The sequence below is a fragment of the Rattus norvegicus genome, chromosome X (genome assembly GCF_036323735.1).
Source record: "Rattus norvegicus strain BN/NHsdMcwi chromosome X, GRCr8, whole genome shotgun sequence".
Lineage (NCBI taxonomy): Eukaryota > Metazoa > Chordata > Mammalia > Rodentia > Muridae > Rattus > Rattus norvegicus.
This window is the reverse complement of record NC_086039.1, coordinates 70851944-70873511: the sequence shown is the minus strand read 5'-3', so window position 1 is coordinate 70873511 and position 21568 is coordinate 70851944. Positions and strand designations below refer to the sequence as shown.

General features: G+C 45.2%; 2 protein-coding genes across 4 annotated transcripts in view; both read right to left on the bottom strand.

Moving 5' to 3' along the window:
- Positions 1–248: 248 nt before the first annotated feature.
- LOC102548506 (retinitis pigmentosa 1-like 1 protein-like) lies at positions 249–15153 on the bottom strand. Its single transcript, XM_006257115.5, has 5 exons — positions 13520–15153; positions 7370–7410; positions 6873–6906; positions 3136–3212; positions 249–2321 (listed from the first exon to the last, which is right to left on the bottom strand). Exons 2-5 carry the CDS (start codon positions 7395–7397, stop codon positions 622–624), a joined length of 1839 nt encoding a protein of 612 aa, XP_006257177.2. The 5' UTR covers positions 7398–7410; positions 13520–15153; the 3' UTR covers positions 249–621.
- Positions 15154–17388: 2235 nt separating this feature from the next.
- Ogt (O-linked N-acetylglucosamine (GlcNAc) transferase) overlaps positions 17389–21568 on the bottom strand; it is a 44807-nt gene continuing 40627 nt past the window's right edge. For all 3 annotated transcript variants that reach the window (XM_006257057.5, NM_017107.3, NM_001398715.1), the window contains one exon: positions 17389–19624. In XM_006257057.5, the coding sequence (XP_006257119.1) occupies positions 19450–19624 (175 nt within the window). In that variant the 3' untranslated portion in view covers positions 17389–19449. The remainder of the gene's footprint in view (positions 19625–21568) is intronic.

The window sequence follows — 21568 nt, the reverse complement described above, 5'->3', positions numbered from 1 at the left end:
AATCTGAGTCCCCACAGCTGGCCTTGGTGTGATCATTCACCATATGTACTTACAGGGCTTCTGAATCCCATCCCACCCCCTGGCCCTTTGCCCTCATGGATCATCCAACTATCTATGAGGGTGGGAGAACCACAATATGATATAGTCCATATCCCCAGCAGCACCTTCACCCAATTTATAAGTCAAACCTTTGCCTTTTTGCCTTCTTCCAAGACCGCAGTACCAATAACTTCAACCGGAGACTTATGAACCAATAGTGCCGTTTATTTAACAAATTTATTAAACATCTGTTACATGCCACTCACCAGGATAGACTCTCTGAATAAATCATAAAGAGTCTTCTTAAGAACAGACTACTGAGAAGAAGTTTGGTAAAGTTACAATACTTGAGAAAAACTCTAAAACTGGGGACTTAGGGGGAGGAGCCACTCTTATAGCTGCAAGGAGAAATTGACAATTATCCAGAGTCCAGGTTTGGGGGGTAATGACTCAGGATATCCTCTGGACAGAGTATTCAGGGGAAAAAGCACTCCAAGAGGACTGAACAGTAAATGCTAATATACTGAAGCATAAGAAATTGGACACTGGAGCTCCCCAACCCCATTTGCAAAAAGACCCTTCTTACTTGCGTGCCTTTGCCCCTTTGCCTCTCCCTTTCCTTAAAGCCATGCCTTTGGGAGGATGAACAGGCTGGCTCGATGGTCCTGGCTCATCAGGAGTACTAAGACTAAGATTATCAGATGTACTTGGCAGGCTGGGCACTTCCTGTGGGTTAGCCCTACGACGTTTCCTACGTGGCTTACTAGATGACATACATATGAACCTGTTCTTTCTCTTCCTTTTCCTTTGTTGTGCCAGCAGATATGCAGCCCTTTTCTTCTTGGCTTCTTCGGCTGTAATTTCTTGCTCGGGTTCCCCCTTGGCCTCAGAATCAGACTCCCCCTTGGGCTCCCCCATGGCCTGAGATTCGGGCTCCCCCATGGCCTGAGATTCGGGCTCCCCCATGGCCTGAGATTCGGGCTCCCCCATGGCCTGAGATTCGGGCTCCCCCATGGCCTGAGATTCGGGCTCCCCCATGGCCTGAGATTCGGGCTCCCCCATGGCCTGAGATTCGGGCTCCTCCATGGGCTCAGATTCGGGCTCCCCCATGGGCTCAGATTCGGGCTCCCCCTTGGGTTCAGATTCGGGCTCCCCCATGACCTGAGATTCGGGCTCCCCCATGACCTGAGATTCGGGCTCCCCCATGGCCTGAGATTCGGGCTCCCCCTTGGGTTCAGATTCGGGCTCCCCCATGGCCTGAGATTCGGGCTCCCCCTTGGGTTCAGATTCGGGCTCCCCCATGGCCTGAGATTCGGGCTCCCCCTTGGGTTCAGATTCGGACTCCCCCATGGCCTGAGATTCGGGCTCCCCCTTGGGTTCAGATTCGGGCTCCCCCATGGCCTGAGATTCGGGCTCCCCCTTGGGTTCAGATTCGGGCTCCCCCTTGGGTTCAGATTCGGGCTCCCCCTTGGGTTCAGATTCGGGCTCCCCCTTGGGTTCAGATGCGGGCTCCCCCTTGGGTTCAGATGCGGGCTCCCCCTTGGGTTCAGATGCGGGCTCCCCCTTGGGTTCAGATTCGGGCTCCCCCTTGGGTTCAGATTCGGGCTCCCCCATGGCCTGAGATTCGGGCTCCCCCTTGGGCTCAGATTCGGGCTCCCCCTTGGGCTCAGATTCGGGCTCCCCCATGGCCTGAGATTCGGGCTCCCCCTTGGGTTCAGATTCGGGCTCCCCCTTGGGTTCAGATTCGGGCTCCCCCTTGGGTTCAGATGCGGGCTCCCCCTTGGGTTCAGATTCGGGCTCCCCCTTGGGTTCAGATTCGGGCTCCCCCTTGGGCTCCCCCTTGGGCTGAGATTCGGGCTCCCCCTTGGGCTCCCCCTTGGGCTGAGATTCGGGCTCCCCCTTGGGCTGAGATTTGGGCTCCCCCTTGACCTCAGATTTGGGCTCCCCCTTGGGCTGAGATTTGGGCTTCCCCTTGGGCTGAGATTTGGGCTCCCCCTTGACCTCAGATTCGGGCTCCCCCTTGGGCTCCAGCTCCCCTTCTGGCTCAGGCTCACTTGATGGTTGGTTGGAACTTCCACAAAGATCCCATATTTCACAGACATCATGAGGTGAAGTGGGACCAGAACCAATACATTCAACCCCCTCTTTTTCAAGTACTGGCATTTGGCACTCATCATTTTTCTGCTCAGAATCCCTCGAACCACCGGGGTTGCCATCATCATCATCAATAATAATTATTGGAAGCTTCTGACCTTTGGAATGATCAGTGTCAGAAGACTCATCTGAAATTCAAGAGACATCTATAAATACACTCCTATTCACTCTACATACAGACATCAGAAGGATATTGAGCACAAATTAAACTAAAAGTGGCTGAGTAATTGGACATTCTAAGTCACAGTTAAAAATCAATTTTCCCTCTATTTTGCATTTTACTGAGAGCAATTAACTGATACATTAGCAATGAAAGTATTATGCCCACTTTGAAATAGCATTGTCTAAACAGCATGACCTTAGTTGTTCCTAAACACAAATCTGCTGCCTTGTAGTCATAGTAAAAAAAAAAAAAAAAGGCAATTGCTTCAATAAAGTGGTATTTCATGTATATCAAAAGTTAAAGTTCTCTAGCTTAGAAATTTGTTTATTTAGTCATTTGTGGCCTGGCTAACCTTTTGGAACTCACTCCCTTATACAATAATATATGGAGATTAGTAGTTGGCACTGTTTAATTGTTAATCTCTCCCAAGCCCAATCTCCACCAAGCTAGAAAGAAGGTAGAGACTCTTACACTTTCCTCTTCCTTGTCATTCCCACCTATAAAGGATGGAAAAGGAGGAAGAGGAAGGAGCACAGCTCTAGATAGACAGAACTCTATCCAAAGTCAAAGGCAGCAGGAAGAGTAGTAACTGTGTTAGGAAAGAAACCAAGGTGTAGGGAACCTAGTCATATCAACATCCAGCACATGATGGAGAAAGAATGGTGGCACCAGCTATGAAAGCATAACAAACTTAAAGTTTGCAGAATCAGATTCTAAAACTGCCACATGTAATAAGGCTTCAGAGCTCAGTTGTTTCTCCAAACAGGGATGATACTTGCCTTCACTGCTTATTTCACAGATCTTAGCACTGTTTTCATCATGGGGATTGTCAGAGTCCGAGTCAATCACCACACAGCTAAGTAATAAGGGGGGGGGGGGGACAAAAGAATATATGAACACAGTATTCTTCTCTTCAGGGCATTTTTTCATATTTTTTTTTACAACAAACAGGATCAACTTGTTAAGTTTTGGTTGTTTCCTACACCAACTCTGTACCCCTTCATTGGAATTACTCTTTCAATCATTCCTGATTTTCCATCTCTCTACACACCTTTACCCTCTTACAACCTTCCAAAAAGAGGCATCTGTCAGGTACTGAGAGTAAACTGGGTCTTGTCAGAGTGCCAGTACTCAAATCGTTTTGGTGGAAGCGAAAAACTCGTCAGGAAGATTATCATTCTTCATCAACTTTGAGACACATTTTTGTATAAGAGTATAAAGCCACAGAGGAAAGAAAGGTTCTCACTCTGACCCCTTGTCAACTTGACACAAACATATCACTGTTAAGCCATAACCTTCCCTTTCCTGTTCATCACCAAAATCACATATTAATAAACATTGTAATATAAACATTCCAAAATTTAAAAGTCCCAGTCTTTAAAATTCCAAACACTTAAAAAATTCAGTCTCTTTTCAGCTATCTAGTCTCTTTTAATATCCAAAGTCTTTGTAAGTTCCAAAATCTCTTAAATCTGTAAAATCAAAGTTGTATTAAGTACCTTCTTAGTTCAAGAAGAAACCAGTACACAGTCACAATCTGAATAAAGCAAAACCAAACTCCCAACTGTGCAAATAATTTGGTGTCTAATGTCTGGGATCCAGTCATGATCTTCTAGGCTCCTCCAAAGGGCCACTTCTCCAGCTCCACCCTCTGCAGCATGCCTAGCTTGTCTGGATGGATCTACTTCAAGGCTGCTGCTATCTTGGTGGTTGTTCCATGACACTGGCATCTCCAGTGCTAGGGTCTCATGCTACAACTGGCTGAATTTTCTCCAATAGCCTTCTCCTGGGTTCTCTTCAGGAAATTCTGTCCTGCTACACAGTGCCAAGCTTCAGCTGCCCTCCATAACTTCATAAAAAATACCAAGTGGGTGACTCAGACCAGGTTCTGCTGCCAGCACAAAATACAGTCTTGGCCACTTCTAAAGTACCACTTCTGTGTGCTAATTCTAAGAACACTTCCCAGAAGATTTCACCTCAAGGATGCTGATTTCTTCTTAATCACTGCTAATTTCTCAGTTCCAGCTAACCAGCATCAATTATCCCAGCATAACAAAGGTTTTACTTTAGTAAGTCTGGTATCTTGTTCACCACCGCCAATTCAGCCCCACTAACCAGAACCACAGATTCTTAACTCAAAATATGCGAAAGCCCCAATACAGTCTTTAGGTGACTTCCAATCTTCCCTCTGTAACTTCACAAACAAAGTCTCTATCTGCATTTCTCCCAACACTTATTTTCCAAGCTCACACAGAACAGAGTTCACCAAGCTTTAAACACTCAATTGACTTTCTAAAATCCCCCCAAAGTTCCAAACTCTTTTCAAAATCCTCCCCAAAATGACATGGTCAGATCTGTCATAGCAATGAACTACTCCTGGTGCCAATTTGTCTTATTTAGGGTTACTATTGCTGTGATGAAACACTATAACCAAAAGCAATTTGGGGATGAAAGAATTTATTTGGCTTATCCTTCCACATCACTGTTCATCACTGAAGGAAGCAAAAATAGAAAAAGGTATAAGAAACTAAGGCAGGAGCTGATGCAGAGATCATGGAGTAGCTTGTTCCTCATGGCTTGCTTAGCCTGCTTTCTTATAGGGACTCAGGACTACCAGCCCAGGGGATGGCACCATCCACAGGTGGTGGGTACTCCCACATCAATTCCTAAATAAGAAAAATCTACAAGCTTGCATACAACCTGATCTTATGGAGACATTTTCTCAATTGAGATTCCTTCCTCTCAAATGACTCAAGCCTGTGTCAAGTTGGCATAAAATTAGCCAGCACATACTCTTTAGACCAAGAAATACTAGAACTCTCAGAAATTCTGCCTCAGCCTTCCAAGGTCTAGGTTTAAAGGTATGAACATCCTGTATGATATACTTTTAAAAATTATCATTGTGGTGAGAGGTGTGGAGTATGTGTAGGTATACAAGCACCACAGCACACATGTGAAAGGAATGCAAGTGCCACAGAACACATTTGAAAGTTACAGAATAATTTCATGAAGTTAATTCTCTCCTTTCACCTTTACATGGATTCTGGGGAATAAACTCAAGTTATCAGGCGTATATGGTAAGTACCTTAACCCAGTGATCGATCTCCTAGACATGAAATATTTTTATGATCGAGGAAAATCATTACAAATACTTAAAAATATTGTTCTGTATCCACTATAGATACCAAGCCAAATTGACTTCTACCATGTATGTTCTCTTTTAAACTGCCATGTCGATAAACCTTTGCTATCCTACTTACTACTCTATCCTTACACAAACAAACAAACAGAAGAGTCTGACTTCTATGGGCTGGAAAGATGACTCAGTAATTAAGAACACTTGCTGTTCTTTTTAAAAAAATTTTTATCATTTTTAATTATTTATTTCATGTATATAGGTGTTTTGCCTACATGTATGTGTATGCACTATGTGCATGCAGAGTGTTTAGAGTCCAGAAGAGGGAATCATATCCTCTGTAACTGGAGTTATAGACAGTTGTGAGCCACCATGTGGATGCTGGGAATCAAATCTTGGTCCTCTGGAAGATCAGCCAGTGCTATTAGCCAGCAATCTCTCCAGCTCCACACTTGCTCCTCTTGCAGAGGACCCTAGTTTTGTTCTCAGCACCCACATGGTAGCTTATAATTGGTCATAACTCTGGTTCCAGGGGGTCCAACACCTCTTCTAGACTTCATGGGTACTAGGCACACATACATAAAAGTAGGTAAATGCTTATATACATAAAGATAACTATTTTTAAGTCTTCTTGGTGGGCATGGTGGCATATGCCTTTAATTCCAGAACTCAAAAAAGGCAGAAGCTAGGTGATCTCTGCTAGTTTAAGGCCAGCCTTGTCTACATGAGTTATGGGACAGCCAGGACTATATAGAGACTCTATCAAAAGAAAGCTTCTCTTAATTTTTAGCACATGATCATATTTTGGTTCTGACCCCACTTTTATCCATTCCTCACTTGCTTTTTCTACAACCTACTGGACCAGATTACTAAAACTCTAAATGCTAAGCTAAGCACCTTAATTTTCTTACAGTGAGCTATTTGAATTGGGCACCAATATAATCACAGTACACTCATGAGATCACCTGGAGGCAGGATCACAGAAGAAAATATCAGGGAAAATGCCTACTTTTTTTTGACTGATAGAGATTGGAAAATCATGGTTCAAAAACATTTTGAAAAACTAATTAGCTGAGCATGATGGTGTATACCTATAAGAAGCAGATGCTACAAGTTCAAATGCAACCTTATCTACATTGTGAGTTCCAGATCAGTCATGGTTACACAGAAGGTCTCAGGCTCAAAAAGCCAAAAACTAGCCAAGCATGGTAGTACAGACCTTTAATCCCAGCAATCAGGAAGCAGATCTCTATTAGAATCCAGACTGGTCTACAGAATGGTCCAAGGACAGCCAGGGCTACATAGTGAGTGAGACTGTCTCAAAAAAGCCAAAAACTAAAAAAAAAAAAAAGGTCAAGTTTCAACAATTCTCCCACTTACCTGGCCTTTCTCTGCCTTGGCAATTCAGGCATGTCTAAATCAAAAAGAGAAAAAGCATTAAGAAGCATGATAAAATCTAGTAACTCGTGCCTTTTACTCCTGATAATGAGTTTATAAATTAGTGCTAGTAAAATTTACATTTCCCTAAGACTGGGGACATAAGTCAGTGATAGAGTACTTACTTAGCACACCTTAGACTCTATGTCCAGCAATAAAAAAACAAAGAGAGAGAGGGAAATAGAAGAGACAGAAGAATTTATATTTCCCATGAAAGACAGACAGGAAATAAAAGAAGATTCAGGAACCAAAAAGAAGTAAACAACACATAATCGAAACATGAAGATATTCCTGCTGTTGAAAGCAGGGACCTAAACTTTAACAATTGAGAGAGAACACCAGAGAGAACAAACCTAGAACCAAATCAAGTGCCCAAATCTCATTTATCTTTACAAAGACATTTAACATGCACATTACTGTTGAAAGAGGGTTCTACTCACATTCTTCACTGCTGCTGCTTGTATCCATGTTAAGAATATAACTGTGGGGAAAAAAAGATTTTTTAAAATGATGACTACCAACAACATAGGACATAAAGTATCAATGCTGGGAACAACCAGTTTCTGAAATGCAAGACCAGATGTTTTAAGCCCTATATGTGTTCAGGTTGGTCTCAATAGCAAAACCTTACCCCCCCCCCCAAACCAAAATAAAGATAATGTCTTAGATTAGATCCTGGGCTGGCTTTAAATCCTCATATAACAGAAGATGACCTTGAAGTTTTTATCCCCCTACCTCCCCCTCTTAAGGACTTGGATTACAGTAGTGCGCCTGCCAAGCACAGCTTTAATGCAATGCTGATGACTGAACCTAGGGTTTGATGCAGAGTAGGCAGATACTCTACCAACTGAGCTACATCCTAGCCCCTATAATGTATTCTTTTAAAAGACAAGCTGAGTGTGGTGATGAATGCTGTAATCTCAGAACTTGGAAGTCTGATACAAGAGGATCCCTAAGAGTTTGGGCCCAGCATAAACTATATAATGAGACTCTGGTCCAGCCTGTGTGAGACAGAGAAGACTGACTCTCCAAAAAAAAAAATCCCCCATTTACTTTCTTTGTAGATTAAGAAAAATAGTCTATTATAATAAATAATGTAAAACTCACCCATCTTTAATTTTTTTAAGACAAGATTTCATACTGTAGCTCAAGCTGACCTGGAAGTCCCTGTATAAATCAGACTGGCTTCAAATATTTAACAAGCTTCCTGTCAACTTAGCCTTCCCAGTGTTGTTTCCACCAACCTGTTTCCTTTAAGTTTTAGGAGATTTTTTTTGGTTATTTGTTATTTTAAGTATATTTTATTTTTATGTGTGTTTTGGGCCCAATGAAGTCAAAAGAGGTCATCAAATCCTCTGGGTCTGGATTTCAGGATGGCTGTGAGCCACCATGTGGGTACTGTGAACTGAACCCAGGTCCCCTGCAAAAGCAGTACCAGCCCCTAAGGAACATTTTTTTGTTGTTTTCAAGACAGGGTCTGTCTGCCTCTGCCTTCTGAGTACTGGGATTAAAGGTATGTGCCACTGCTGCTAGGCAATAAGATGTGTATGTATATATTCACACACATGTGCACACACAAATACAGTCTGATTGCCGAGGTCATTTGAACCAGGAGTTGAAGACATATCTGGATAACCTAGTGTGAGATTCTATATTTTAAAAAAATACAAGTTAATAAAAAAAACAAGTTAATAAAAAAATAGCTGGGGTTAGTGAGATTGATAGCTCAAAGCTAAAGGCAACATAAGTCTAAAGCTCAGAATACATGTAAAGGTAGGAAAGCACCAACTCTACAGAATTTATCCCCTGAGCTCCACATGCAAGTACACACACAACACTAAATGAAAATAATTTTCTGTTTTTGTTTTTCAAGCCAGGGTTTTTCTGTGGCTGTCCTGGAACTTCCTCTATAGACCAGGTTGATCTCAAACTTGGGAGATTTATCTGCCTCTGCCTCTGCCTCCAGAGTGCTGGGACTAAAGATGTGCACCACCACTGCTCAGAGAGAATTTACAGCAGGGTCTCCTTATATATTCCAGTCTGACCTAGAATTTTTATTTGTAGACCAGGCTGGCTCTAACTCAGAAAAATCTAACTGCCTATGCTTTAGAGGTGCTGGGATTAAGGTATATACCAGTACCTAAATTCTAAAAAAAAAAAAAAGAAAAGAAAAAAGCTTAAAGCTGAGCTGTAAGTACACCAATAACCCTGGCACACGAGGGGTCAGGTGGGGCAGGTTTAAATTGCTGACAAGTTCCAAGCTGGTCTGAACTACATTTCTAGTCCTTGTCTCAAAAAAAAAAAAAAGAGTAAAAACTGGGCTGCCAAACATACAGTAGTGCATGTATGAAACTTCAGCACTTGGAAGGACATGACAGGTGGATCTCTGGGAGTTTGAGGCCAGGCTGGTCTACAGAACAAATTCCAGGCAGGAAGGGCTACACAGGGAAACCCTGTTTCAAACAAACAATAAAAACTACACATTAAAAATCTTAAGTCAGGTTTGGTGGTATACTGCTTCAATCCCAACATTTAGGAGGCAGATAGATCTCTGTAAAGTGAAGGCTAGCCTGCCTGGTCAGTTCTAGATGGCCAGAGCTCTGTTTAGAGACTTTGTCTCAAAACAAAACAAAAACAAAAACAAAAAAACCAATAAAGTCAGGCAGTGATGCATATACACTTAATCCCAGCACTGGAGAAGTAGAGATAGGTGGATTGCTGAGTTTGAGACCAAGGTTACACAGGAAAAACCCAAAAGCCTTGAAAAGCCAAAATAAATAAATAAATAAATAAATAAATAAACAAACAAACAAACAAACAAGCAAATCAGAAGGCATAGGCAGGCCGATCTGAGTTCGAAACCAGCCTGGTCTACAGAATGAGTTCTAAAATGGCCTAAACTGCACACACAGGGAAACCCTATCTCAAAAAGATTTATTTAAAAAAGCCAAAAGCATATCCTTAATCCACTTCAATTGCCACATTGATGAGGAATAAAGGAGAAGATAGACCTCAATTTAACCAACAGTTTTATTTCAACATGAGTAGTCTTTAATCAGCAATTGCTCAACCCCTATTCTCCCTAAAGTGGCTCTTATGGCATTCCATCCACAGCAGAAGTCATATCTGCAGCCGAATTCTATCTAGCTGTGGCTCAGGCTGGCCGGCTTGAGGCAGGGGTGGGGCATCATCTTTCTAGTCCTCACTCTAAACTGGCCTAGTCACACAAGAGGGAGCTACATGGGGCCTTAGGACAAGACGAAGCAGGACTCCCTAGCCCCTCCCACAAGAGTGAGCTGCATCGCAACAGCCCTTCCCACAATGCAACAGCCACTCTGTCTCCTCAGCTTCTGATTGGCTGTGCAGACCTCAGGCTTCTCCAACATTCCAGTGAGATCCTGCGCCCCGCCCCCCAGCTGCCGCTGTTTTCTGGAACTTTCTAGAAACAAAACTGGTGTCTTGCCCTCCTCACCTCTGGAAACTTCCACCAATCAGGCTTCAACCGCTCCTCCTGCTAGGCCACTAACTATTACAATGTCTATGGTCATCCTAACCCTTTCTTTCCCTTACCTAAACCTCACCTTATCAGGTAGTTCCCACCACACCCCCAAACATAGCAACATTCCTCCCTCTTGGGACATCTTCACGAAGCTGTGGCCTCCCAACTACATATGGGCTGGGCTGCACCATTCTCCTATAGCATGCAAAGACTAAGCACAAGGCCAGCCCCAAGCCGACATTGTCCCTGTCCCATACTCTACCTCCTCCTTCTACTCCACCCGTCCACTATGCCACCAGTTTTGGACCGGAACTGCCTGAAAATGCTGGTCACTAGCTTTACTGTTCAGAGATGCCATTCTCCCATTCCATGACCTTCTCGAAACAGTCATCCAAGTCCCGACCCTGAACCCCTTTCTTTATGACCTCAAGACTTTCTCAAAACCACCCCAACTTGGCTTTCTACCATCATAGTCCGTGTCCCGCCCCCAACCTGCCTCTGCCTTCTCTGTCTCTCAGGTTGTCCCACCTCAGCCATCGCCCGCATCCCGCCACTATCCTGCCTCGGCCTACTCCATAGTCCGCGTCCTGTCCCCCACCCCCGCCTTCCCCGTCACCCGCATCTCCCCCACCCCTAGGCCTTCCCCGTCGCCCTCATCCTGCCCCCTCTCGCCCACATCCCGCCCCACCCCCCACCCCGACCCTCCCTGTCGCCCACGTCCCGCCACAACCCTGCCTCGGCCTTCCTTGCTGCCTGCGTCCCGCCCCCTGTCAGCCTTCCCCTTCGCCCACATCCCTCCACGACTCTGCGTTGGCCTACACCATCACCCGCGTCATGCCTCTCCCGCTCCCCCGCCCCTCCCCGTCGCCCACATCCCGCTACAACCCTGCCTCGGCCTTCCCCGTTGCCTGCGTCCCGCCCCGCCCCTCGGCCTTCCCCTTCGCCCACGTCCCTCCACGACCCTGCCTCAGCCTAGTCCATCGCCCGCGTCCCGCCCCGTCCGCCTTCCCCCTCGCCCACGTCCCTCCGCGACCCTGCCTCGGCCTACACCGTCACCCGCGTCTTGCCCTTATCCTGCCTCAGCCTACTCCGTCGCCCGCGTCCCGCCCCGTCCGCCTTCCCCCTCGCCCACGTCCCTCCGCGACCCTGCCTCGGCCTACACCGTCACCCGCGTCTTGCCCATATCCTGCCTCAGCCTACTCCGTCGCCCGCGTCCCGCCCCGTCCGCCTTCCCCCTCGCCCACGTCCCTCCGCGACCCTGCCTCGGCCTACACCGTCACCCGCGTCTTGCCCATATCCTGCCTCAGCCTACTCCGTCGCCCGCGTCCCGCCCCGTCCGCCTTCCCCCTCGCCCACGTCCCTCCGCGACCCTGCCTCGGCCTACACCGTCACCCGCGTCTTGCCCATATCCTGCCTCAGCCTACTCCGTCGCCCGCGTCCCGCCCCGTCCGCCTTCCCCCTCGCCCACGTCCCTCCGCGACCCTGCCTCGGCCTACACCGTCACCCGCGTCTTGCCCATATCCTGCCTCAGCCTACTCCGTCGCCCGCGTCCCGCCCCGTCCGCCTTCCCCCTCGCCCACGTCCCTCCGCGACCCTGCCTCGGCCTACACCGTCACCCGCGTCTTGCCCATATCCTGCCTCAGCCTACTCCGTCGCCCGCATCCCGCCCCGTCCGCCTTCCCCCTCGCCCACGTCCCTCCGCGACCCTGCCTCGGCCTACACCGTCGCCCGCTTCCCGCCACAATCCTGCCTCAGCCTACTCCATCGCCCGCGTCTTGTCAGCCTTCCCGGTCGCTCGCGTCCCACCTCCCCTCCGCCTTCCCAGTTGCCCACGCCCTGCCACGACCCTGCCTCGGCCTACACGGTCGCCCGTTTCCCGCCTCTATCCTGCCTCAGCCTATGCCGTCGCCCGTTTCCCGCCACTATCCTGCCTCAGCCTACGCCGTCGCCCGTTTCCCGCCACTATCCTGCCTCAGCCTACGCCGTCGCCCGTTTCCCGCCACTATCCTGCCTCAGCCTACGCCGTCGCCCGTTTCCCGCCACTATCCTGCCTCAGCCTACGCCGTCGCCCGTTTCCCGCCACTATCCTGCCTCAGCCTACGCCGTCGCCCGTTTCCCGCCACTATCCTGCCTCAGCCTACGCCGTCGCCCGTTTCCCGCCACTATCCTGCCTCAGCCTACGCCGTCGCCCGTTTCCCGCCACTATCCTGCCTCAGCCTACTCTGTCGCCCGTTTCCCGCCACTATCCTGCCTCAGCCTACTCTGTCGCCCGTTTCCCGCCACTATCCTGCCTCAGCCTACTCTGTCGCCCGTTTCCCGCCACTATCCTGCCTCAGCCTACACCGTCGCCCGTTTCCCGCCACTATCCTGCCTCAGCCTACTCTGTCGCCCGCGTCCCGCCCCCTGTCGGCCTTGCCCATTGCCCACCTCCCGCCACGACTCTGCCTCAGCCTACGCCAGTCGCCTGTTTCCCGCCACTATCCTACCTCAGCCTACTCAGTCGCCCGCGTCCCGCCCCCTCCTCGGCCTACACCTTCATCCGCTTCCCGCCACTATCCTGCCTCGGCCTATACCTTCACCCGTGTCCACCTTTGCCCGCGTCCCACCCCCTTTTCGGCCTTCCCGGTCGTCCGCGTCCCGCCCCTTGTCTGCCTTCTCAGTCGCCTGCATCCCTCCACTGGCCTTCTAGGTCGTCTGTGTCCCACCGCTGCCCCCTTTCTCACGCCCTTCTCAAGACCAGCCGTCTAACAATCGGCCGTCGGCCATATTTCGCCCCGACACGCCACATCCTCACAACCATCTTGAGACTTTCTCAAGACCACCCCACTCCGGTTTTTAATGGCTGTCCACCCCGCACCGCTGTTCCTCAGAAACTTCTCAAGACCTTCGGATCAAACCCAAGGCCTCAGCTACACTCCCGGCCCCACTCGGCACTTTTTTTTTCTGTGGAAAAAAACGGTCTCGCTGGGCATCAGTCCTAAGGTTGCCAAGTTCCTACACAGAACCGAAGGCCCACTGTAGTGGTGTTTTTCATTAAAGCCACTACACTAAAATGAGACCAGTGCCCACCTTAGCCCCACCATTTGCCTACCTGATTTCCCGTGTCCGACGACAGCTCACAACCACCAACGGCTCCCCCGAGCGTTATGAAACGGGCGCGCACGGAGCAGCGCCTTTTATAGGGCAGTGCCCCCGGGGAACATGGGAACTGACGTATTCCCGCCTTTTCTGCCCCCACCTATTACGTATGATCATAAAGCAAATTTGAATTCTAGAACTATGAATTTCTGATACCAGCTCCAGTGCTTCCTGTACGAGGTATCACTGTTCATCACCCAAGTGCGCCATTTGAATATAGAGCTGTAACTTAAGCCCGAACCAGCAGCTAACGGCTAAAAGGTCTCGAACAATCCACGCGCCCATTTTGTTTTTGAGATCTGGTCTATGTAGGCCAGAGAGGCCAGGAATTCACCGTAATCCTGTCTTTGCCTTTGGAGGCATGGGATTACAAATGTGCAGCCACTATGTCCAGTTTCTAGCAACTTTCTAGTAACTGAAAAATACCAAATTGCATTTTTTTTCATTTTCTTTTTTGTTTATTCTTTTGAGACAGAGTTTTTCTGTGTAGTCCTGGCTGTCCTGAAACTGGCTTTAGAGCAGGCTGGCCTTGAATTTAGAGATCCGCCTGCCTCTGCCTCTGCCTCTGCCTCTGCCTCTGCCTCTGCCTCTGCCTCTGCCTCCCAAGTGCCGGGATTAAAGGTATGCGACACTAAGCCAGGTGACCTACCTTGCTTGAACTCACAAATGTTTAAAAAGTTCGTCTATCTTGTCTTCCAACTACCCTGAACACTTGCAGAAAAAGACTATTTAGACCGGTAGATAAAAGAGGACTAGCCAAAAAACCATCCAGCAACACGGAACTGTGGTGCTGGCATCAAGAATTGTCAGACCCTGGAGAAAAAAAAATTTGGTTAAACTTCCCAGTGCCCATTCCAAACACATGAAAAAGCCGGTGCTTTTTACACTGTTCCTTCCTCTGGCAGACACCTATATACCTCACGATTTGTTTGGCCATACAATACAAAAGAAACATCCTATGGATTTGCTTTTAGTTGCTAGACATTGCTCTAGGTGTTCTGTGTGGCTTAAAACTGGGGGAATTAGGCATGGTGGTGCAGACCTTTAAAACTTTTAATCCCAGGATTTGGGGAGTAGAGGGAGACAGACTCTACTGAATCTACATAAGGAGTTCCAGAATAGCCACATAGTGAAACCTGTCTTGTTTAAAAAAAAAAAGTATGTGAGGGGCTGGAGAGATGCTTGGTTCCATGGTTAAGAGAAATTGTTCTTACAGAGGATTCCTGGGTTCAGGACCCTGGAGTTTGGAATGGGCACTGGGAAGTTTAACCAATTTTTTTTTCTCCAGGGTCTGAACCCAGGTTCAATTCCCAGTACCCATACAGTGTCTCACAACCACCCATAACTGCAGTTCTAGGTAATCTAGTGCCCTCTGCTGACATACTCAGGCACCAGGCACACACGATACACAGACACATATGCAAGCAAAACCACATTCATATAAAATAAATCTAAAAATAAAGTCTAAATAACCTAATAAATCTAAAAATAAAAATATTAAAATCTTTTTTTTAAAGTACTTGAGCCCAGCACAAAGGGCACTAGCATGCCAGCCTGGTCCCAGCTACTTAGGAAGCTAAGGCCAAAGTATTCCTTGAGCCTGGGAGTCCAGGAGTCCAGGAGCCCAGGAGCCCAGGAGCCCAGGAGCCCAGGAGCCCAGCTGGACAAAAGTTTTGTTTCTAAACAATTAAAAACTCAGTGTTGGGGCCAGGGAAGATAGTTCAGGAAATAAAATGCTCATTGAGCAAGCATGAACATAGAAACTTAGACCCCAAGCCCACACACCTCTTTAATCTCAGTGTTTGACTCACTCTCTTTAAGGGGCTGGCTACTGGGAGTTTGACCATGCCCCAGTGACTATATTATAGGCAACACAAACTGGACTTATTTTTTTCTTTTTGTAGGGGAAGTCACAAGAGCAGGGAAGCAGAACTGGGAAGACTGAGAAGTATGACTAGGATTCATGATGGAAAATTCCCAAATAATCAAAATTTTACACACACACACACACACACACACACACACACACACACACACGGGGTAATACTATATACCTATACTTCCCAGCACTTGAAATGTGGAGGAGAGTTCAAGACAAATCTGAACAATGTTGGAAAAACTGAATAGAAAACTAATAAAAGTTAAGATTCAAATAAACTCTTGAACAGTTCAGTCAGGTATGGTGGCACATTGGCACATACCTGTAATTCCAGGTCTCAGAAGGTTAAGTTTGAAGCCAGCCAAGGCTATACAGTGAGACTCTGTCAAAACCAACCAACCAACCAACCAACCAACCAACCAACCAACCAACAACCCAAAACCAAAACAACCCAAAAACAAACAGTAGGACACGGTGGCACAGGCTTGTGATCTCTTTAACATCATAGGAGGATCTGAAGCTCAAGGTCAGCTATGGCTACATGGAATCCTGTTTAAAATCAACACACAAAAAGGTAAATTACAGGCAGTTTGAAGGTTATAGAAATGTATTTTAATCTGTCGGGCAGTTCTTTGAATGCAGGAGCCGAATGAGACAGATGATGCACTTTTGACAATGAGGGTCAAGTATAGGTTCCAATGGCTACCTGACTTCACCCCATACCACTGTCTAACTAGTGATGAAGTCAACCTCTCCTCCCACACCATCTCTGTTGCTTAAGACAGGGTTTCACTCTTTAGCCTGGGATGTCCTTGAACCTCCGGTAATCTTCCTGTCTCACCCTCCCCGTGCTGGGCTTATAGTTATGTCAGAACACACAGATCCCAAAACTATTAATCATTGTGTCTCATGGCTCCCAGATTCCAACAAGCACAAATCCAAGTTAGGGCTTTGGGGCACAATAAAGTCAGTAAGGAAAACAGCTGAAAGTTTACTTGAAACAACCATTTCCCAATTTTGTTTTGTTTTCAAGATAAGTTTTTCTGTGTGTAACAGTTCTGGTTGTCCTGGAACTTACTTCGTAGACAAGGCTGGTCTCGAACTCACAAAGATCAACCTGCCTCTGGAGTACTTGGATTAAAAGGCATGCACTATGCATGGGTTTGTTTTTTGTTTTTCAAGCCAGATCTTGGTCTTGTATACTTTTATATGTCCTAGAACTAGCTCTTCAGACCAGGCTGGCCACCACCTGCTTCTTCCTCCCAAGTGCTGGGATTAAAGGCATATGCCACCCTACCCCTATTTCCCTTTTTTTTAAAAAAAAATATGTGTATGAGTTTTACCTCCATGTGTATAGATGCACATTAATTTTATAAGTACTTTACCTGTGTGTATACCTGTTCACCAAATGCATACCCAAGGAAGCCAAAAGAGAGTCAGATCTCCTGGATCTGGAATTACAGTTTGCAAAGCAGATGTTGGGAATTGAACCTGGGGCCTCCGGAAGTACACCCAGTGCTCTCAATTGCTAAGCAATCTGTCCAGCTCCAATGTTTTCCCTTTATGTCTCTGAAAAAACTAGAAGCCAAACTTGTGGCTGAGATTGTACACAACAGAGGGAAAATAGTTCTGTCTGTAAATACCTAAAAAAGACTAGTCCATATAAAGAATGAGACTATAAGGCTTAAGTTATAGCTAATATCAATGTGCTTGCTTGGTCTGCGTAATCCTCAGAATGGAAGGTGAACAATAACCCACAAAACCCTATATAGGTATTTGGGGCTCTGTGGTTATCTCCAATGTTCCCCATCAGAAAGAAAACAATGTTAATTCCTAATATCAACTTAAAATAAGGAAACATTTCTTTGTACTGTTTTGAGCTATTCAATCATAGGTTTCATCAGTAATACTCAATATAATGAGACAAAATACACCAAACCATGTTAAGGGGAAATCATCCATTTATTGTTTAAAGATCGCAAGACAACATCTGAATTTCTGAAGCACAATTTTAAATGCTTTACTTTTTCAATAAAGCAGAGTATAATAGAAAAGAAAAACAAATCAGTTTCCAGTAATATCTATTACTCTATTCAGAATTAAGTCTTCCACAGACAGGTTACCTGGAAATAAAAGCCTGTTACAATAAGCAAAGCTTTAACCAGAATGGCTACTTGTCGTGCCAGAAAAAAGCTCATTCCTATAGGAGGAATGATGTGCTGTGTAAATGGCCACAGATCTCAGCCTTAGCGGCACTGGAAGTCTATTATCCAATCCCGCATTGAGTAGTTCAGTGAATTTTGAAAATCAGTTTACCTGTAACCATGCTGGCAATCTTTAACTGATATTTATTCAGTTAAAAAATAAATTAAGAAATCTCTTAACTGATGTTCCTTGATTTACATTACTAAAGGTACACAGTTCATCACAATGCAATTCTGCTATCAGAATTACATGAGACTCTTTGCTTAGGTTTTAATTAGCAGTAAGGATCACAAATTCAAGTTCTTAATTATCAATAATTTGTCAGCTAAGGTACATTCAGGCAAGAGCTGCAACTACAGAATAGGTGCACTGCCTAGGTGCTTTGGAAGGACATAATCTACAGCACTACTAACAGACAAAACTGATCTGTGACTGGAGAGTATAAGTGCAGTAGAGCAGTACAAACATATTCATATGTTTAAGCCTCAAGCCCTCCACCCTTTACTGAAATGCAACTGTTTTTTACCATCAAGAATTCAAGCTCCACGAGGGCCAATGTCTAATTTGTAGTCTAAACCAAGTGGTGGTACAAATTCACTGCTACCAAGGCTGAATCCATAGATTTTGGAACTAAGTCCGGACAACACATCCTAACACAGTCTAAAAATAACTGCCTGGATAGAGAGATGGTTCTTCAGAGCTTTCACTTCTAAATCTGTCAGTGAAAATTATTTAATGTACTGGAGATAACTGTAACTTACTAATCAAATATTCGAATACTTATATACTTACCTGGGATTTCATTTCTGCTGAAAGAAATAGGAAGAACAGGACTCACTTTAAAAAAAAAAACAAACTTTAGAAAAGAAGGTAAAAATCTTATCACACACTATCACTTTTGGAAGCAGCATAGGAGGGGCAGTCAAGGGCTGAAACACTGGTGAAATAGGTAAAACTTAGGCAAAAAAATAATCTACATTATTATCAGTAACAGTACCACAACTGTGACCTTCATGATTAATATTCACTCCTAAGAATTTTCATTTGGCACCAGATGGCGTGTTTAAGAGAAACACTCTGGGATGTCTGAAAGCAGACTTGGTTTTGTTAGCAGTCACAGGAGAATTTAAATGGAGGCTGGGGGGCGGGGTGTGGAAAACAGGCTGAAAAATGTTAAGTCATCATCTACACAAAGCACTGACAGTGCCAAGCATTAGGTCAGACACTAAAATGACTGATATAGGCTCATGTGGTTTATAAAACCTATAAAAAGACTACACCAGCAAGGTCCCTGTCACCCTGTCAGAGTTCAGACACTAAAACAGGAAGCAACATTTTAGTTTAAAACCTCATCTCAGAAGAATCAAGATCACTTCACATGAAAAAAAAATACCTGAAAGCAAACATTTTTAAAAGCTTCAAACCCCAAAACATAAAGAAAAAAATAAAGGATCAGAAGATTTGATCAATCCACGGAATCACAAAATGGCTGGTTAATCTCTATCTCCCTCCACATTAAGCATCCATGGAAGACCAAAGGAGAGCAAACATTCCAGACCTGTGCACCACCTGTTTGCTGCAAAACTCTAGAGATTCCTTGTGGAATAGTAGTTTCTTATTTCTTGTCTCTCCCTATCATGCAGGAAGCAAGTCTGGCTGTGCTATTCTATTATCATTATATATCACCCATCTGCAACACAGTACTATACAGATAAGCATAAAGCATGTTATCTAGTTCCCTTTCCCCCAGAAGGTTGAGGCTCAGGTATAGGGGCAATTCTCCTGTGCGCAGTCTTTATTCAGGCTGACTCAGTGACTTCAACAGGCTTAATCATGTGGTCGGGTTTGTTGCCAGCTGCATAATGCTCCCACATCTGCAGATACAGCCGCTCTAATTCCATTGTGTATTGTTTGGTGTTGAACAGAGGGCTAGATATTCTCTGTTTCCATACTTTGCCACGAATTTTCTTCAGGCTAGGTAATAAAACCAAAGAGAATCAATTTTACAAATCAGCAAACTCAGAACCAGACTGTATAAACACCTAGTCAAAATATGACCAAAGTTATACTTTTTCCAATTACCCTGTCAACTTAACACGAACTAAAGTCATCTGGGAAGAGGGAACCTCAAGTGAGAAATTGCATCCATCAGACTTAACTGTGGACATGTCTGTGAGCCACTTCCTCAATTAATGATTAACAAGGGACAAACCAGATCGATATGGGCAGTGACACCTGTAGCCAGGTGCTCCTTTGTTGTACTTTCTGCTTCAGCTCTTGCTTCTTGCCTTGACATGCCTTCACGGTGGGCTGTGATATGGATACCTAAGCTCAATAAACCCTTTCCAAGTTGATTTTGATCATGGGGCTTGTCACAGAGTCAGTAATTTATCAGTTGGGCTCAACTTAACCATATTCATATTAATGATTCCTTTCAAAGAAAAAGACCCTATGATCTCTCTATTTGTGTATTTGGGTATGTATGCATATATTTGTGTGTGCATGTAGAGTCCAGAGGACAACCTTGGACGTCATGTATCAGGGATCTTCAACATTTTCTTTAAGACAAATCACTCGAAGAAGGCTAGGCTGGCTATATATGTGTATGTATCCATATATGTAGACACACACACACACCCCTACATACATACATCCACTCATCCTGGTGATCTGCCAGTCTCCTACTTCCTAGTGCTGAGATTATAAGTATGTGCCACCATGCCCAGTCTGGAAATTCTTAAAATTCATTGAACACTTAAGATGTGTAGACTTGGGGTTGGGGATTTAGCTCAGTGGTAGAGAGAGCGCTTGCCTAGGAAGCGCAAGGCCCTGGGTTCGGTCCCCAGCTCCGAAAAAAAGAACCAAAAAAAAAAAAAAAAGATGTGTAGACTTGAGTATCTTTCTTTTTAGTTGAGACAAGGGTGTAACATTCTGCCGTCCAGGCTTGCCTAAAACTAAAGGCAATCCTCCTGCCTCAGTCTCGTATGTCCCATCAAGTCTGGCCCCATATATAAATATTCTATCTCAAAAATAAGTATTGGGCTGGTAAGGTGGCTCAGTGAGTAAGGGTGTTTGTAGATAAGCTTTACAACCTGAACTTCATCCTAGGAACTCAGGTGACAGGAGAGAAGCAACTCTTGAAAGTTGTCCTGGAGTTGGGGATTTAGCTCAGTGGTAGAGCGCTTGCCTAGCAAACGCAAGGCCCTGGGTTCAGTCCCCAGCTCCGAAAAAAAAAAAAAAAAAAAAAAAAAAGAAAGTTGTCCTGACTTCCGTTTGTTTGTGTGTTGTGACATGTACATATGTATGCCTATACATACAAACTACTAAGGCTCACTCTGTGGTAAATGTTTGCCTAGTATATAGAAAGTACCTTACCTAAAAAAATAGTATTGAATTCTAATTAATGACACTTCCTCTGAAGTGCTGTCTCCTTTTATCTACTGTTTACTTATAAAAATGCACCCAAAAATGGGTGGCTCATTGAGAACATGAACAGGTGAAAAATATTTTAATATACCAAATAAAATAATATACAACAGCATGGTCTAAGTAGCAGATATAGTGTTTATTGTAAAATTAGAATTTTCATAACTAAATGTTGGGAGATAAAAATATTTTATGAAGCCAGGCACAGTGATTCACACCTGCCCAGCACTTGAGAGGCAGAGGCAGGTTCTATCTGAGGTGGAGGCCAGCATGGTCTATAGAGTAAGTTCCAGGACCACCATGGCTATACAGAGAACCCTTGTCTCAAACAAGAAAAAGAAAAAAAAACTAGTACTCAAAAGCATAATTTTATCTTAGTATGGTGGCATAGTCATAATCCCCAAAATTGGGAATCCAAGGCAAGGAGAATCAAGCTCAATGCCAAGCTGAGCTACAGAGCAGATAAAAAAGGCACCTGTCACATAGAGAAAA